At 34.3% G+C, this 19,441-nt stretch overlaps 3 protein-coding genes across 16 annotated transcripts in view; 2 read left to right on the forward strand and 1 right to left on the reverse strand.

The window, feature by feature from the left end:
* The first annotated feature begins 2,639 nt into the window (after positions 1–2,639).
* LOC138183831 (myb-like protein X) lies at positions 2,640–8,766 on the forward strand. 9 transcript variants are annotated; one of them, XM_069121248.1, is made up of 10 exons: positions 2,640–3,519; positions 4,151–4,208; positions 4,278–4,487; positions 6,073–6,246; positions 6,560–6,706; positions 6,888–7,256; positions 7,336–7,554; positions 7,704–7,932; positions 8,018–8,090; positions 8,163–8,766. In XM_069121248.1, the coding sequence occupies exons 4-10, from the start codon at positions 6,201–6,203 to the stop codon at positions 8,166–8,168; spliced, it is 1,089 nt and encodes a 362-aa protein (XP_068977349.1). In that variant the 5' UTR covers positions 2,640–3,519; positions 4,151–4,208; positions 4,278–4,487; positions 6,073–6,200; the 3' UTR covers positions 8,169–8,766. The 9 variants fall into 9 exon arrangements, with proteins under 9 accessions (XP_068977349.1, XP_068977350.1, XP_068977351.1 ...); XM_069121249.1 differs by having other exon boundaries at positions 2,640–3,109; XM_069121250.1 differs by having other exon boundaries at positions 2,640–2,890.
* A 121-nt stretch (positions 8,767–8,887) lies between these two features.
* Cisd2 (CDGSH iron sulfur domain 2) lies at positions 8,888–10,314 on the reverse strand. The gene is made up of 4 exons (XM_069121258.1): positions 10,165–10,314; positions 9,897–9,991; positions 9,488–9,604; positions 8,888–9,244 (listed from the first exon to the last, which is right to left on the reverse strand). The coding sequence occupies exons 1-4, from the start codon at positions 10,259–10,261 to the stop codon at positions 9,155–9,157; spliced, it is 399 nt and encodes a 132-aa protein (XP_068977359.1). The 5' UTR covers positions 10,262–10,314; the 3' UTR covers positions 8,888–9,154.
* Positions 10,315–11,088: 774 nt separating this feature from the next.
* Positions 11,089–19,441, forward strand: part of Efa6 (Exchange factor for Arf 6) — an 81,586-nt gene continuing 73,233 nt past the window's right edge. For all 6 annotated transcript variants that reach the window (XM_069122706.1, XM_069122702.1, XM_069122707.1 and 3 more), the window contains exon 1: positions 11,089–11,773. In XM_069122706.1, the coding sequence (XP_068978807.1) occupies positions 11,639–11,773 (135 nt within the window). In that variant the 5' untranslated portion in view covers positions 11,089–11,638. The remainder of the gene's footprint in view (positions 11,774–19,441) is intronic.

A 19,441-nucleotide genomic window follows, 5' to 3' on the forward strand; every position in this document is an offset into this window, starting at 1 on the left:
ACGAAAGATTTTCACAGAGGACTCGTTTATCTTCTTTGTGATTTTTATGCTCATTGTTCGGAAACATCCATTGAATGCGATTATTTGTCGTTGAGAGAGCATAAAGAAATTATTTACCAGGAAAGAAAGAAAAAAAGGAGGAAGGAGTAGAAGAAAATTATTCACGGCCAGGATACGGAATTCTAAAGAGAACCTATTGTAGGTATACGCGAGTACCTCGTGAGAATGCTTCTCGCCATTCACCTCTCGCGTATATCGAATTACTCGCGTTGAAGGGTTTCGCGCTTTGCGGGGTTTTATCGACGGCAGGGTCAATCTATTTTTACGTGGAAGCTTATGTGTTCTTCGTTTTACCGTTTACAGACAGAGTATAAATCACGTTACGCGTAAACATTTTCTTTATGCACGCTTCTTTACCTATGGAAATTTCACTTCTCACAGACAACTGCTTAACCATTATTTTCCGTTTGTTGACGTATTAACACATCCTGCGCAAGAAATTCATCAACTGTTGCTATTTACAATCTCGATAATTAAATAAGAATTAGTTTATTAGTGAGTATGATTACATCAATATACGAGCCAATGGCATACAACTGTCGCTCTAAACTTCTTTCTTGACCTCGAATTTTATGGTCAGCGTTATAGGAATGAATCTGATATTAATTATGCAAAAATATCAAACATATGTATATTCTCACATGATTTAAAAAGAAAATAAATAAAATAACGAATTATCAAGCAGATTATTGATTTCTTTGAAGAATAAAGAACATTTGTCAATCACTGGAATCGAACTTCTACAAAGCTATGCATTTTAATGAAGACGTATGTGTTAGTTGGTCCAAAGGTGTCGTTCCGGTATAACATATATACGTATGTTTTAACCATTCACTATACCGCAAGTAAATGTCAAACTTTAACGTTTACCACAATACTAGAATGACTATGTTCAGCTAAAAGCGTTTACCTTTATCTTGCATTCTTGATTTTATCCGTCACATATAGTGGGATTAAAAAGGTATCATAGTTCAATGCAAGGAATCCTGTTCACGGAATCTTCAACGTTTGCAAATTTTGCTTAATTCTAATACGTTTGTGTTTTAGATTCTTCAAATAAGATTATAATACTATAACACTTAATAATATGAAACCACAAAACGTTTACCGTCTCATAAATATTTCTTCTTACTGCTATTCATAAAACAATCATGCACTTTACTTATTTACTTCTCGAACACCCTATATATAACGCTGTGGAACTTCCAAGGTAGCAGCTATTTCACAGAACAATGCGGTTGTTTACTATAGATAATTTTCCAACTACACAGAACAGTGTGGAATCGGACTTTAAATTTTGATGATCCTCCTAGAGATAATTCAATATATACGTAACTACTTGAAATTACGTTGAATAGATCTACAAAATTAAGTTGGAAAAATGTTGAATCCAGCAGAAGAAGAATTAATCAGCCCGTGGATAAACGAGGAGAGAACATAAGCAGGTACGTATATAACGGCCTCGTGCCTTTCAAGTTTATTCGATGACGTATAAAATCCCATAGGGTAAAACGCCTGTGACGTACTCATGTATACGTGCGTACGATTTCCTCTACTTAAGCTTGTCGTTACCGGTTTTTACCGTAGAATATCGATCAGATGCATATCGAGTAGTGAGAATTTCAGCATACGTCAATGTATTCTGGGAATATTGCCAGGTAACGTATTGTAACGTGACTAAAGATCAACTTACGATTATCTTAATAGCCAGTATTCATTCAAGATTCACATATTATGTAATGATAATTCTTGTTAATTCAACGTCGCCAAAAATTCGCAACCTCTCGAACGATACATGAAAATATTGCTTTATTTCCAACTTTGGCTGCTTGTTGGACTTAAGTAAGGGACTATGTAGGTCGCTATAACGAAGTCTGTATAACTGTAAGGTGTCTTTAGAATTCTTGAAATTCTTCCCTGGCTACGTGAACACTGGTGAATATACTACGTTTGAAGCAGAATTTTGTAATAGTATAGTAGAAGCAGATCGAATCACGAAATATAAAACTATTTTGCAAGATGGGGATTGATGTTACTAAATATACCTGATTCTACAGGGTAGTCAAATTGCATTTAACCGATAGAATTTGATAACTTGCGGTCGTATATAGATTTTATATGCATTTGCATCATCGATTTCATTAGACAAGTGTTTCGCTCAACTTCAAGAGCATAGTCCGTGTGCGTTGACACTCTTATATTTCTCTTATGTTCAAGCTACTTGTTTTAATCCGATTAACGTGCAGAACCGAACACAACTCAAGACGATTTACTCAAAAATGGGCCAAAAAAAGAATCGTGAAAAATATCACTATTCTCAATACGAAATTCGTTCTCGAAGATCTCGGCCCGAAAATTTACTTCGGTAGTTTAAAGCGATTACCTTATCTTCTAAGACACTACTATACATTTATACAATTAATGGCTTGATTAAATCAACTGATAAACAGCTACAAACAAATTACGTTGATGACTGATTGTTTCTTCTTGGCTTCGTTTTACACATGCGGCGCGTTATTGTAGATTGTAGCCCTCTCTTTCGCCGTATGTCACTATTATACATATACCTCTCCAGTCGCGTAGAACGTGCAGTATGCTGTTGCTCTTAAGGGAAGGAACAACTCACGGTGCGCGGTTTAGCTTGATTCGAGTGGACATTTCAATTTAAAATTGTCTATGTGTTAAATGACATAGAAGTAGAATAGCAACGCGTGGCTCGATCGATGAAACAAGATGATGGAATAATCGAAAGTTCGCATACTACGCGTCTTTCCATTAAACATTCGTGTTCTATTATTAAAAACAAGATATAGCTCGAGTACGACTAAAGGTGATTATAGCAAAGATATTTCGATCGTGACCTAGCATAATGAAATATCATTTGTATTTCATTATCAGTGTAAATGTAGTAATTAGTGTAATAGTGTAACTCCTAGTGACGAGTTACTCGACAAACGTCGTTTGTTCTTCGAGTTCGTGAAAGTTTCTGTAACAGTATTGGAATACAGATTTTACTTAAATATGACCATACTCTTCATATAATAACAAGGTAACGATTGCGTCATTATCGGTAATCAACACGTCAATCGAGCGGTTTCCATTTTTCAAAGAAAAAACCAACTCGTGTTACGGAAATGCACTCGTGATCGAGATTTTAGAAGTAGCGCGTAAAACGCAGTTGAGAGTTGAAAAGTGAACGGCGAGTGAAACAATTTGTGTACACACGAACATTTTCCCCCATCTTACGAGGAACAACGATTAATTGTAATGCAATTACACGCGGAACGTTGTAATTGCGTGGTATATCGGCTGAACCATAAGTTCGTGTGTGACGACAATTTTTCGAGTTTTACTGGCTGCCACTGTTTCCTGGTCTCTCTTCTAAATATATAGCGATTCTTCACCAAACGATTGCAAATAGAGAAAAAGTGGAACATTCTACTTTCACGTTCGACAAAGGTATGCACTTTTAGACCGTGTATTATACACCGAGAAATAGGTTAATTCGCCTATTGATTTTCTTTTATCGACCAGGATCTCGCGCGAATGTTTTCTCTATGATTTATCTTTATTGAAAACGGTGAAATGACTACGCCAGTCCTCTCGTTGAAACGTGGCGTATTAAAATGCGTGTTTACAAGTTCCGTTCTGTGAGCTCATTCATTTAACACATACAGATAAAAAGTGGCACGTTAATTAGGCATCATAATTATCGATATTGTCGTAAAAAAAATTCCGTATATAATTATGATAATCTCTTGTCTTCTTTATAATTTCCTATATCGCCTGTGTGAAACGCCCTACATTTTAATTACATTTAAGTAAAAAGTTGGTCAAAGATTAAACAAGTAATAAATACTTTCATTCCTTCGAAATTACTTTTCCAAATACTATTTATCTTTCCTTAATGAATTTCTAATAATTTAAAAAAATAAATATAACGTTTTCTTGCATATCATTTTGCGGCAACGGTAATAAACATACACATATATATTATAATCATACGAGTCTCTTCCTAACCGACTAACAAATACTATTTCAAAAGAGGTCATAACTAGTGAAATATTAATTGTATATTTTCATCTTTCAGAATAGTCAGATACCTGCAAATCATTAGAACAATATTTTCTACTTCCTTTTTGAAGCATGTAAGGCGTATAATAGCACATGAATGTTAGCGACGTCAGAAGAAGAGATTTATATAACTTTTTTCACAGGCGAATTCGTGAGAATCCGGTACACGGTCATTCTTGGATTTCCATAGCGATTGTGCCCGAAATTAGGAACGATTTCTGTGAAAAAATGCCTCTTCACTCTTACCATAGTAATATGTTCACACCATAAAAGAAAATTCAAAGTGATAAATTCTTGTGTTTTGAACGTTTTCCAACTTCCATGTTTGAATGGCATCACAAGGATATTTTTATGTACGTAAACAAGTTCTTTATAACAGTTTCTTCTCGCCTTAATATAACAAGTATAAAATGTAGATCGTACAATACGGAATAATATATGAAAGTGAACTTAACCGGGATTCGTCGACACGCTCACAGTGATGTAAATGATCTGGTGTCGTTTCATAATATCCTAATTCGATTTTCTGAGAATTTGGTTATCTGAGAAATGAAGTACACGAAGATATTCGACTTCTATACGAAACATTTTGAAATTTCATTAACGCTGTTATGAGATTCGATTATCATGGTAACATTGGCAAAGCTTGAAACAAACCTGAGAATATATACAAAAATTACACCATATTTAGTGCTAGTGTATATTTCGCAGAGATCACAAAAGTATTTAAACAGTCAATTATCCATCATATTAATGAACCTCGATATTCAATATAAAATGCAGTGTAATATATATTTAAACAATTTTTACGTTTTAGTTCTCGACTTGAGATCTTATAGGCGATGAATATTGTAAACTATGGAGACTATATATTATGTAGCGAATATAGATATAAATAGTAATTGATACTTCGATGTATGTATACTTGTGAACAGCATGACATTTTTAAAACGAAGTTCAAGGAGAAAAAACAATTTAGTTCAAACAGGTTAAATCGCTCAATTGATACAGTAGTTATCTGACAAACGGAAGCTGATACAGTCAAACTCATTATGTACATACATCTTATTATTCGAATCTTTTCATTTATTCTTTTCAAAAGTGCAATTTTCGTAAATGCAGGCTTGTCTCTTTCGCATTACTTTGAATTGCGAAATTATACGCAATCAGAGTCTATTCAAATTTATAAATAATATTGATTTATAAATATGCAATTAGAATTTCATAGAAAACTTGGTAATAATTTAAATTTTACTCAATTGAGAAAATCATCTTTAGATTCGAAATGTGGTCCAATAAAATATCATCGATAGAATTTTATTTCGATAAACACTTATAAACATTTCTATTATCAGTGGGGAACTATCACGATTCACTAAGCCAAAGACAAATAGAATAGCGAATATAAGAATATAAGATAAATATATTATTTGTTATTGCACATTAAGAAGTTATTCTTTTTAAGTAAATTTTAGTATTATTATTTGGTTATTTTAATATGGCTTAAAGCCTAATACAGTCTCTGTTATTAACGTACGTATTTCATGTAATTATAGTAAAATATACCAAAATATAACACGATATGTAATACATTATGGAATAACATAATATAATATAGCATAAGCACAATATTATCGAACAGGAAAGAATATCCTGTTATGCGTGTTAGAAATACACATATTTCAAGTCCTTTTATGCAATCTGTATTTGTTTGTAATGCATTCAATAAAAAATATAAAAGATAATTATTCACCTATCCTCTTAATTATATAATTAAATACCTTTAATTAACACATTAGTGCTATTAATAATTGCACTAAAGTGGCGATATGATAATAAAAAATGTATTTGTTTGCCTAGTTTATCTAAGATAACAGATAAAACGTATAATACGTGGAGGTGGAGAAAATTGATAATTGCGATCAATCTTGATTCCAGGTTTGATCCCACAACGCGAATTAACGCTCGGAGAACGATAAGCTGTGCCAGAGACGACGAAGTGCGTGCAAAAGTGCAACGGTTTTCGAATTCAAGGCGTAAACATAAATAGGCAGAACGGAAAAAAGATGCTTCAATTGCGGGTGATCGTTGTTCTGCTAGTTCCGATGTGCGGTAAGATAAAAGTGTAACGATATTTCTATGTCGAGTGAAATTTTCTTAAATTTTCTTAAACGTGATACTTCAATTGTAGATAGTGTATCTTCAGAATTTCAAACAACCAGGCTAACTATAGATTTGTCAAAATATACAAGTTCTCCCTTTACTTCTCAATATATTTTTGAAATTTTACGAAATAGAGACAGTTCCACATAAAGTGTTCGCCACGATGTGATGTATATTTACAAGCTGTTAATGTTTTTCGCATTCGTATTATTTGCATCGTTAGCGTTAAAAATTGTTGTTTTATAAATAGTTTCGTTGTTAGTTGGCAGAGCCACTTCACTGTATGCGAGCAGAGAAGAACATCCAAGCAAAGTGGACATCGGAAACCTGAAGGAACCGACCGATATTTTGAGTAATAGCAGTAGCAAAGCAACCACCTCATCGATAAAGGCGGCAGAAGATAATACGGGTGGGTAGAATGAATTTTCTTAACGATTGAATTCTTTGTGTTTGCATCAACTCGGTTGAACGCTTAAAATGCATGCGGTCAATATTCTTTCTGCATAATTTACGCTTAATGACAGCACAAATTATTACCGTGAGAATGTACCGAATGTACAGAATGTCTTATCGCTTTTTATTTTTTTTAGGTATAAAAACAGCGAACAAGACCAATAGTTCTACATTAACTAATACAGCTAATGCGGGTGTAAATACGCCGGTAGAAAAAACAATTGACGAGAAGAAGGAAGATAATGAGAAGCTAGATAATAGCAAGCAAAATAATGAGAAGCTAAATAATGACAAGCAAAATAGTGAAAAGCTACATAATAAAGAGCAAAATAGTGAGAAGCTAAATAAAGAACAGGTAAATAACGAAACGCGAAGTAATGAAAAGCAAAATAGTGAAGAGCAAAATGATAGAAAAGAAAACTGTACTTCTACGAAAGAAGCAGAGGACATGCTTCACTGTAATAAGTATCCACGGGATGATGATGGTGATTCGTTAAATGCTACAGGTATATATTACATAAAATTTGAATGAAAAGAGTAAGTTATATAAAAATGGACTACATTACATCCATATTCCTTTTAAAGAATCTACGATAACTAATACGACTACTGCGAATAATAAGACTGGATCCACTACAGAGTCTCAGGTACCGGAAGTTATTCCTCATGAGAAAGAAAAAGGTGACGCGAAAGATGGGGAACTCAGTGGAAATAATACGCAAACTACAACTGAAACTACAACTGAAGTACATTACGCTATTGTACCTTCTGACACAAATCACACTATCAATGCCAATAATTCTGGTACAAAAATGTATTTTAATATAATTTCTTATACAAATTCAAATTCTATAAAAATAACTCAGTCATGCATTATTACATACTTGAAAGCTTATTGCATGTTTTAAGCTCGATGAGTTTTACATAGTATAATAAATGTCATTGTATCGTAGATGTTCCGAATTCGACGGATTCGAAAGATAGTACTAATACCACTGAAATATCGCATGAAGTAAATAAAGTTGAAAATATAAGTTCTGAAGCTATTGAGGCTGTGAAATCTGATCAGAGTAATAGTAAACATATGTCTTCGGGAATCATAGCACTAGTTACTGCGATCAGTTTTGCTGTAGTAATTGCATTGGTATATATTGGAATGATCGTTTGGAGGCGGTACATCGAGTAAGTATTAAATTTACTATAGTTTTTTTTTTTATTTGTGTATATGAAATAATAAATTAATTTATTCCATATTTTTGTATTTTAGATATAGATATGGACACCGGGAGTTACTTGTTAATGAACTAGAATTTGATACTAATGATTTGCGTCATTTTGAGGTGAGCGTATAACTGATTATATTCAAATTAATATTTAATTAAATCATAATAATTTAATTTTGCACATTACAGCTGTGATTTCAACGAAAGTAGTAATCTGCAGGGAAGAAAAACCGAATGATTTATAGCTAAGGCTGATATTATGTAAATATTGAAGATTCATTGATCTGTGATACTAAGGACATGCATTGTGCCTGACAGTCAAGACACCAAATATATTTGGATAATATTATACAGTTCTTGGGATGTAATTGTTTTATATACACTATGTATACAATCCATCTTTTTCAACACGTTGATTGTTTTTTCCTTCTCCTGTAGAAATTAGAAATAGCGTTACTGTGCTATCATGTATATTTTTCTGGTGATAATGCGATGCGCAGATCGTTGAATAAATGACGTAGCATTTTAAGTATCAACTAAATGTCTTACAAACAGTTGAGGGTGCTAGAATATCTGTCAGTTTTCTTCGATATTACTGGAACGATATTCTTTCTTGTTTTTAGTATTTGGAACCATTGAAAAATGTATACTATAAACGAAACTTTTGTAATGTAGTATTATCTTCGTTTTCCATCTGTTTTTGTAATATGTGCGACGAACATGTAAATAATTTTAGTTAAATAAATAAATTAGTGGAATATTTTTTTTACCAATGTATTTTTATTTTTGAAAAGAGTTCAGTTAACACCTTCTCAGGTAATTGCCATAAATATTCGTAAAAATTATGCACATAAAAAGATAGGACGATTTATAATCTTACATACTCTAACTTACACAGTTAGTGACAAAACGAATTTTGATAACAATATATTTATTTATAAATTCGACAAATCACAATTCCAAAAAATAGTTACAAGAGGCAAATGACAATACATATAGTATTTTACATCGTGTACTTGATGTTGCTTTTTTATTCATTTAAATATTTATCTACACTAATTATTTGTAACATGTTCATATGATTCCACATTATTCATTGCAGGAATTTTTTGTTTTCGTTTATTAGCAGCTTTGTAAAGAACAAGTACATACAGCAACTTTTATATACCAATAAGTTTACATTAATCTTTGTTTCTTGTAATTACAAGAGGGCCCACATTATCATTCGTTTCCTGATTATGACGTCCATGAGTGCCATCACAATATGGCCACTAAAATAGAAAAATTTTTAATGTAAATTAAAAACATTATTCATATTTTTATGTATTTGTCAATATTAATATCTTTTATGTATACGGTTAGCATACAAACAAATGACATAATTGTATAGTATATGTTTATGTGGCTCACAAAGTTATTCATAGATACTCTTAATGTATGTCACTTATGAATAGGATCCAGAGTCTTAACAGCAAATGAGAGCAGTGACGTAAATAAAAAGACAGAAAACTTACATTCTTAGATCTCCAACAACGGCAAAATGCAGCTTTCTCAGTGATATCTTCTATATCAACTGTGTCTACCACTTTATTTACATCCTTCTTTATATTGGGATTCACAAACCCACATGGCTGTAATCATAATTAATACAAATTACAGATGAGTAAATTGTATAACATGTTAATTAATTGGTACGGTGAGTCCTTTAATACATATATTTCATAAACACAAATTTATGAATTCAAATAAAAAATAGTATATAATACTGATTTTTAGACAGGTTTAGATTAAAGATACAATTATAAATATGAAGTAATATCATTATATAATCAAGAAAGGAAAGGCGAAATATAACGTAACATACTATCTTAGTGCCCTTGATGTATTGAAAGATAAATACAATACATTACATAGATTACTTACTGGTTCTCTAGCCTTTGGACAAAATGCTTTGTATGACATATAACCGATACCCGCTAATAACGCAGTTGGTGGAACTAAGGAAATCCAATCACGTACTAAATGAAAATAAAAAGTTTCATAAATTCATACTATTCGCAGAACTATTGGATAGAATGTAGCACAGTAGTGATTTGCAATGTCACGTTCAAAAACTTTATTTCTGAAAGGTACTTAACATGATTCTGTTAGATCACTAAATATATAGAAAATTTGTTATTTAATTTCTTACTTCCAAGTCGAAACCATCCTCCTATAGTATCCGGAATAGGCAATCCAGCTAAATAATTTGGAAGAGATTCTTTGACGAGATATGCTAGTGGCATCATGATTGCTATCACTACTACGCTAATCAAGCTGCGATTTCAAACGTGAACTAGTTGCGTTGCATATTCGATTATTTTTCTATACCACGAAGCGAAATATGTAAGTTAAAACCATAAAATATAGTTTATAAAATATAGTTTATAAAATATAGTTTTAAACATGAGAATCAATAGATATATTTTACTCTTCGAACATTTTATACTTGTTATAAATCCGTTACAATGTTAAATAAAATATTTAGCTCATACATTATTTGAATTTGACAATTGAAAACATTTTAGTTTTTAAGACTTCTAATAAATTATTGCTTATGTGTATTGTTTAAAAATTTGAAGCCCTATTTCGAGTTGTTATATTAATGGTATCGTTCTAGTTAAGTAAAATAATTTTATTTGATAATCACGACTGAGTAATAGTTTTGTTGGATAGAAACGTTCTAATAATAGTTTACTAAATATAATTAACAATTTTTTAAATATATCAATTTTTTTAGTAAAATGACTATACCTACTTTATTTGAATTGCGACATACATGTATATGTATGTGTAGCACACAATGCTCAATACTCTAAATCGCAAATTGCAATATCGTAACGTACGCAATTTTTCAAACTCCTGAAGATCTTACGATTCATTAAAACCGCAATAAAAGATACAAACACATATATATTTTCTATGTGTAATTTTTAAAGTTGGATATAATATACATATGTAATGTAATTTGCAATCGCATTGTTGCCGGTAGATTTTGACTAACGTAGTGTGAGAGGTGAAGGACCGGTGGGGTCTGTAAGATGCCTTGTAGGTGGCGCCATCCAGTCGCGAGGCGTTCGCCGGGCAGGGTGGAGGTGGCTGCGTCGTCCGCAAGGATACGTGGTCGGTTGCCGCGACGCCGCCGCGGTTCGCGCAGGCACAGGTACGAAGTGCGCGCGTTTTCGAGGCGGGTATCAGTGAAAAGCGCAGGAGTGGCGTTTCTACGTGTCCGTTCCGATATCGCTGACTGCGGTCCATCGTTGACGGTGCATATCGGGTAGTAGGAGGCTCGTGTCATCGGTGACGGAAAGAGAGGAAAGAACCAAGGAGAAGGAAGAGGGAAGGAAAGAGATAGAGAGCGCGGCGCGGTTCTATCGCGCGGTGCAGTGCGAAAAGTGTTCGCGAAGGGGGCCCTTGCTTCCTGGTCCGTGTGTGGGTGTTCGTGCGTGTGCCAAGAGAGCGAGAGCACGTAAGGAACGTTAAACGTAGAGTGACACACGGTGGTTGACAAAGGGAGAGAGGAGAAAGACGAGATAAACACGGGTCGTCGGATAATCCTTGTGTACGGTGTGCGGGTTTCGTGAAGGTGCGTCAAATGACAGTGAGGTGATCAATGTGCTCGAAACATGGCTGAGGAGCTGGTGGTCACCCTGAACCGCGGCGACTCGTCCGGATTCGGGTTCTCGCTCCTCGGTACCGCGGGTTTGCCGCACGTCATCTACGACATCGTTGAGAATTCGCCGGCAGCTAAGAGCGGCAAGGTAAGTACTACTTACAGGCTTCGATCGTATTTTCATATATATCTAACATATTCCTGTGGTATTGCCTGTATTGGTTTGGTACCACATAATCAAAGAGAGTGAGAGAGAGGGAGAGAAAGAGAGAGAAGTTCGAGGACAGTCAAAGGTGCACGTTACGAGAAAGAGCAACCCCAGTTTCTATACGCGTACAGTGTATATGCATCTAACGCTGTGTATACGTTACGCATTCGTCCGAGAATCCTACGAACGCGAAGGGCCTCAAAATAACGCCCGGTGTATATCGACCCGTGTTATTATCGCGAGCACCCTCTGTCGCCCTGTCTGTTTCTTGACCTCTGATTATTTTTTATTCTCACGCTTTTGCGAGTCGTGCTTCCTAGTGCTTCTTCTACTGGTATGTATACAGTAGTGCTTCTTTAACTGGTCACGAACCGGGCGCTTATCCGGTCAACTATTGAGGAAGGTATATTCTTAGGAAATTTCAAATATCTGTGTTTCCCAATAAGTACTAATGTGATATGGATGACTGACACATTTGTTTATTTTACATATGTACACTAGTGACGCGTTAATTCACCTGTTTCTTAGAACTTATTTTATGGAGTGTTTCTGACGTTACGTATATATATATATATATATATATATATATATATATATATACAAATAAATATATATTAAAATAAACAAATGTTTCAGATATGCATATCTCGATTGTATTCAGAAGAAACGAAGACACTGTAAACTACCTGGAAATATATTTTTTTGAGGAGGTACTTTCCCAAATAAGGTACTGGAAACTGTGGTCAGTTAATGAGGTACCGCTGTAATACCAGAAGTGTCTAGAATAATTTAAAAAATCAGTTGAAAAAATTTATGGGGATGGCAATTGTCAGTTATCGAAGCAAAATCCCGACCAGTTAACAGGGCAATATTGTACACTCGTCTTAACGTCGACGGTACGGGGATGCTGATTGGCTGGGTGGGATCGGTTTAACGGCCACATTCCAGCCTGTCGGTCGGTCCCTCTGTCCGTGTGCTCTCTCTCTCTCTCCTTTCCTTTTTCCCTCTCTCTATATCTGTCTCTCTCTTTCTTTTTCTCTTTCCTGTTTCCTGGGGAACGTATCCCTTCCCGACGATCATACGGATCGGAAAATTTGAATCAAAAGAGACGGAGACCCTTTGTGCGTCCCAACGTTTCTTACGTTTACGTTAGATCAGTCGCATTTTCTCCATTCCTCGTATCCTCGTTGAAATGTTTTCAACGCAGCCATGTTTATATAGGAGCTAGAAACTATTTTGTTTTATACTGACAGTAGGCCAATTTATGGCATTTTGCTTTATTATCGATTATGTTGACTTGAGATAACTTCTTTTTAAAACTTTGAATAAATTTTAAAATACATACTATAATAATTTTTCATACTTTCATAGTTGAAAGAAGCGTATTTATTTTTTATAAATTGCAAGTACAAGTACAATTGCATAATAAAATAATATATGCTAGATTAATTTTTACGAAGCAAGTGATTGTACGCAATGGATTGACTATAGGTCACCGTTCCATAGTTCACGCAAGCGCGTTGTTTCGCGACCGCCAATTTTTTCCATGGTACCTCGTAATTTTGCAAATTGAACTCACTCGCTCTTTCTCTCTCCTTTTCTACTTCCACCTCCCCCGATGTTTCCCAGTTCTAGCGCAGAATAGATCGATTGCTTTGACGGAACTGGTTTCCGATATCGGCGATACTGGCCACTGTGAAAGATACGAATTTCGAGTAGCAGATGCAAAATAGATTAACCCTCGTCACGTGGACTAGTTTAGATCGAGTTCGTAAAAATCGTAATCCGAGGTGGCGCAGACAAGCTGTTGGAAACCTAACCGTTATTAAGAATGGCGCATCTTTTTTCAATTATCCAATAGATTAATATAAAACACTTTTAACGATTGAATCGTGGAAACAAGGTTTCGCGAGAGCCGTAAAAAATAGGAATTCATAATAGATTATGATTCAATAAGCATTTGCGTAATTGCTATGAATGCAGTACACAATCCTTTATCAAATCTTTTACAACGTAGGTAGTCGATATGTAACATATATGTGTGGTACATGAGTCATGAAGAGGCTGATAAGCAGGCTGATTTTTATACATTTATCAGAAATTTGGAAGTGGAAAAAGGCATGTAATGGATAATAATATGTAGAAATATATATAAAACATCCAAAACAGAGTATTTACCGTAATATCTCGTAGATGAAACAAATTTCTGTTTAAATTCCACTTCTTCAGTTACGTATGTAAAGATATAAAGTACATAGTAAAATATGTATAAAGTATTCAATAGTACGTTCAATAGTCTGCTTAGGTATGTTTATAGGTTAGTTTCGTATGGACATATATACGTGTGTTTGAAACGTGCCACATCCAAGCAATCAAAGCGAGTGTCTCAAAAAACTGTGGGATGCGCATGCGCGTGACTTTTTGTATTCTGCATAACTGTCATTCGCCAGAAGAATGCGTGTAACAAAGGAGCGGCCAGTCATTACGCGTGATTGGAATGTGTCATTGTATGCACTGCCCCTTTTTCCCTTCTTTCTCCACTTTTGTTTTTCGAATTCTTAAGGTCCCATTAAACAGAGTGGTGTAATTGGAAATGTATACTAACGTGTTTCCGTACTTGTATGATTACTTTCATTCTGTGGGGAGATACATAATCTCCAAACATCTTATTCTAACCTACGTGCTTTATGATCACTGATATTGGAAATCTTTGTTAGTGGTGCTGAAGTATGATAGTTTGCTTTAAAATTAATGCAGAATTGAAGGTAGGTTTCACTTGTTTTCTTTAAATTGACTCAATACTAAAAGAAACCAAAATCTAGTAACAAAATCTAGTAACAAATTGGAAAATTGTACTGTTTCCACAAATACTATTGCTCGTAACCCTTTACAGAGGAATAATATCTTTATGTATTTAGAATGATAGTAAATTATTTTCAGTATCGAAAATTTATTCTTTTACGAAGTTTTTGAAGATATTACTAAGTGAGAAAATTATAAAGCTATAGAACTTGTTCATAGAGTAGACATTGTTATAGACGTAAACTATTAGCAGCACAAAGTACGGATTACTCGATACGATTTATCGGTACAAGACCACTGCGAGATAAAAACTCGATTCATGTCCGTCGTTTTGCAGAATTATCCCTTAACACCCCTTCGTATTGGCATTTTCACAGCGAAGCGTTCGAGATACGCTATCGAGACTGGATTTATTCCGTTCATGGAGGTTAGCGAGAGTGCAAAGACGAAACCCGGCGAACTGGATTATTTCTTTTTAATTAATATGGCAGTGCCGTGGGCCTCGAAAGCAGGTTAGACCACTATATATCGGTAGCCACTCTAGATTCATTGTTCGACCGATACAAAGAGCTCGTAATATATTTTATATTGTTGGGTGGTCGGATTTTTCAAATTGTTTTTTTCTTCACCGCGAGGGTGCTGGAATCGGTATCGAAACGAGGTAGAACGGCCGTCGTTTAACGAGTCATTGGGAAATTTTACGCGTAATAAATGCCTTTTGCGTCGGTCATTTTGACTCGTAATTATTCGACGAACATATGGCTGTATTAAATTTGCTATTTATAAAATATATAAATAGTAAAATAATATTGTAATCTTAAACGTTAGAACGATATTGAAATATCAGATATTTAAAAATCCTTGCGTATCGATTATAGAGGGAGTAAATATCAAGCATTAAGTAACTAAGTAAATACGTAGTGAATAGTAAAATAATTAAAGAAACTATGTACCTATATATATATATATATATATATATATATATATAGTAAAGATTTTGAAATATTGAATATTACAAAAAATATTTAGGAAATGGTTCTAAATATAAAGAAATAATTGTGATGTAAAATTATAATCATAATTTATAATTGTAAGTGTAGATATGAAGAGAAATGTATTAAAATGTAATAATTATTAAGATTTCCTGATTCAATAATGCGTCTTAATCAATTAATTCTTAAGTTGTAGTTGTGTAATGGTTAACTAATATCGTATTGTAGTAAGGTACGAAGGATATTGCAGTAATACCTTCCTAAAAGCTCGCATTTAACAAAAAAAGAATATGGGCTGTACTATGGGCTACATAGTAATTCCATTCAACAGCGTAATTGTTCAAGTATTCGCAACTCTTATCAACCTGTACAAAAACCACATGTATTCGTTCACGAAACGCATTAACAAACTTCACGTTATCACAAGCCATTTCCAGGTATCTGTACAGGCATAATTCTTCCCACTGTTTTCGATCCTCGCTCCTGATCAACCTTTCCTTTGTTCTGGCTGCGAAATTAATTTCGGGCGATCCGTTCTCGGTAATTAAACAGTGTATAAAAATGTGTGCACAAGATAAGAGACACGCAATGGTATTCTCGAACATTGTTGCAAAGAAACAGATGCGAACCAGCGAGCATGATTACGTGCTTTCATTCGTTTATTCGTGGAACAGTTTCTTTTTCTCTTCGTAGTGATAATTTCTTGATTAGCGAACCTAACCCTTTTAGTAGGTAAACCTTTAGGCGGCGTTGCTTGTGCAGCTATTATACCTACGGTACGATACATCTCAGCGATAAAGCTGGTATAATATTTTACGAGGACTAGGGAAACACGATAAGTCATATTTTCCGTTTTTCATGGAGCAGGCCTTTTTTGAGATAAAAAGAATAATATTTTATGAGGACCAGAGACGCACGTGAAGTTATATAATTTTTTGTTTTTCATAGACAATATATATTACACAATGTGTTTTTATTTAGTTTTACCGTTAAATATACATCTTTATCACTCTCATTAAAGGACGATTAAATTTCGAAAGGATTAAACTTGATATTAATCTGGATACACTCCCTCTGTTTTTTAAGTATTTTTCACGTTTTTAGTCGAGCAGATTTCGACGAGTGGTATTTATACAAATAACAAAATTTCCGTCACTGATAGTGGCCGTTTGGATGCAAGACATCGATTATTTATACATTTTTATCCGAATTTCATTTATTGGGTAGAAATTTTAATTAATTTCAGATTAGACGAACTCCAACCGACTGAATGAACTTATCCGAATATGAATTCCTCTCGTGTGAATGAAAAACTACAATTAACGGAGTGAATCCATACAAACGTTATATGAACTGTTTACCTTCCGTGAAATTCAGATAAACGAAGGTCCGCTTTACACCTACACGGATCTTTCGTGCAGTCGGAATGGTTGATACGTATAATTTGCTGTCTGAACATTATGCAACGGCGTTGCGTGATGACACGACAGAAGAAGTTGAAGTTTCTTGATGGAGGCGCACGCGAGCTCAACAATTAGCCCGACGCGCGTACACGTCGTCGAATTTCTCGAATTTATCGATCGATCGTCTTGATAGCTGCAAGACGAATGATCCTCTCTCGCTTTCCGTAATTACTGCTCTTGAGACTGATACGATGCCTCTGTAATCTTGTAGATCGGAATAACGATCGATGTTCGACCAGGCAACTTTTGAATACATATTGTAGCGTGTGTATGTGGTAATGTGCGGACCACGTTCAATTCTCAGCGGTTAAATGGGAGATGAAATCGTGCTTGGTATAAATTTCGCGTAACTATTAATTCGCAGTTGCGAAATATTTCGGAGTTTACCACGTAAGTATTTTGTACCTTAACTCGACGAAACGAAGTTCGTTTAGAGCGAAACAGGTGACGAATAAAGTTATTTAAATCTTTGAATATTTGAAAATCAATTCAGTTCGATATCTACAGGGTGGTTGGTAAATGGTGGTACAAGCGGAAAGGGGGTGATTCTACGCGAAAAAAGAAGTCGAAAATATAGAATAAAGATTTTTTTTTTTAATTCTTTTTTCTTTCTTTTTAAATTTTTCCATCGAGACAACGATCTACAGTGAGATCCGTTATAACGAGACGCGATAAAGTGCACGCGTACCGAGCGAAAATTCAAAGTCGATTTTCTCGAAAACAAAGTCTCAAACGAAAAATTTTTATTCTATATTTTCGACTTCTTTTTTCGCGTAGAATCACCCCCTTTCCGCTTGTACCACCAGTTACCAACCACCCTGTATATACATAAATCTCCAGATACCCAATGTTATTCGATTGACTTGGAAACATTGAAATTTCTAAATATTGAAAATTCAATTGTCTAGAAATATTGAAATCTGCAAATATTCGATGCACCAACAAGATCTTTAAATAATTGAAACTTGATTTTCTAGATGTTGGAGGACTCTAAGCTATTTTTAATTACCTTAAAAATATTGTATAATATAATAATAATATATAATAATATGATATATTGTATAATAAAGTAATCTCCAAAACTCCGATATTCTTCCATCAAAAATACATCTAAAATTACTTGTTTTTTCGTATCGTCTTTTAGCAATAACATTATCGCCAATAACATTATTGATATTATTGCATGATTCGGTAATACGTTGATTTATGGGAAGGAATATGTCGGGTCATGGGTCGAATTCAAACTCTTTCTATTAGATACAGATGTTGCGCCAGACAACCGGCAAAATCGAATCTGAGACGGCGCGCTATTTATCCGCAGCTTCTGCAATATCGGATCGACGTTACGATCGATACTATCTCATAGCGCGCACCTATCTGACGTATTAATTTCCGCAAAATTTCCACCTGGTAATTCGATCTAAATCGATCACGATCGAAAGTGGAACGTTGCGTGCACCTACTCGTGTCAAGGTACTACCTTTACGACACCTTGTTTCTATACAAGCCACGATACAGCCAGGTCATAAAAATTCGTCACTAATCAAAACACTATATTTCATGGAAGAGATATAGTCAGGTTACATGATTACGTAATTGTAGTAGTGAAATAGAAATTCACAGTCAACGATGTACGATATTATTATTCTATACAATAATATTATTGTATATTATATTTGCATTAAATATTTATACAATATTGTATACGTGAGTCGTTCACAAGCCACGCTGTTCAATTTTGTAAGTTGAAAGATACAAATAAAATGGGGAATATTTGTGTATTTAGATATTTTAGGACAATTAAATTGAATACTTAATATTGAAATATTTAAAAAAAATTTAATTCTTACGGTTCTTTTTTTTCTTGAGGAATTCTCATCAAGTTCTTATGGAAGTACATAAATCACTCATTTTTATGAATTAATTAATCGAGAAAATTATAAAATGTCGTGTATGAGATTCGATATCATTATCGTATAACGTTGAACTGAAATTAAGTTCATCATAACGAGATATCGAAGCATCCTGAACGATCGAAATGCTTTAAACCGATAGCAATACGTACAGTCAGGATAATTCGTTCCACGTTTAATATGTTTCGGTGATGAATTGATTATTCCTCGATTAATTCGTATCATGTTAATGGACGTCGATCGATTTTCCATGTTATCCGTTTCAGTACGATTCTTCATCCTTGACATTTGAATACATCGATCCTCTCCTACGCCAGTGTCATCGTCATTGCTCTAAATCCATTTACTCCAAACGAGATACCAGCGTGCAATCGTGCACTGTGCGATTAATTATGAAACTTAACGAGGAGCCCCGTTATCGCGGAATTAAGAAATCAT

The sequence above is a fragment of the Bombus flavifrons genome, chromosome 10, assembly GCF_040668555.2.
Source record: "Bombus flavifrons isolate JBK064 chromosome 10, iyBomFlav1_principal, whole genome shotgun sequence".
NCBI classification, from domain to species: Eukaryota; Metazoa; Arthropoda; class Insecta; order Hymenoptera; family Apidae; genus Bombus; species Bombus flavifrons.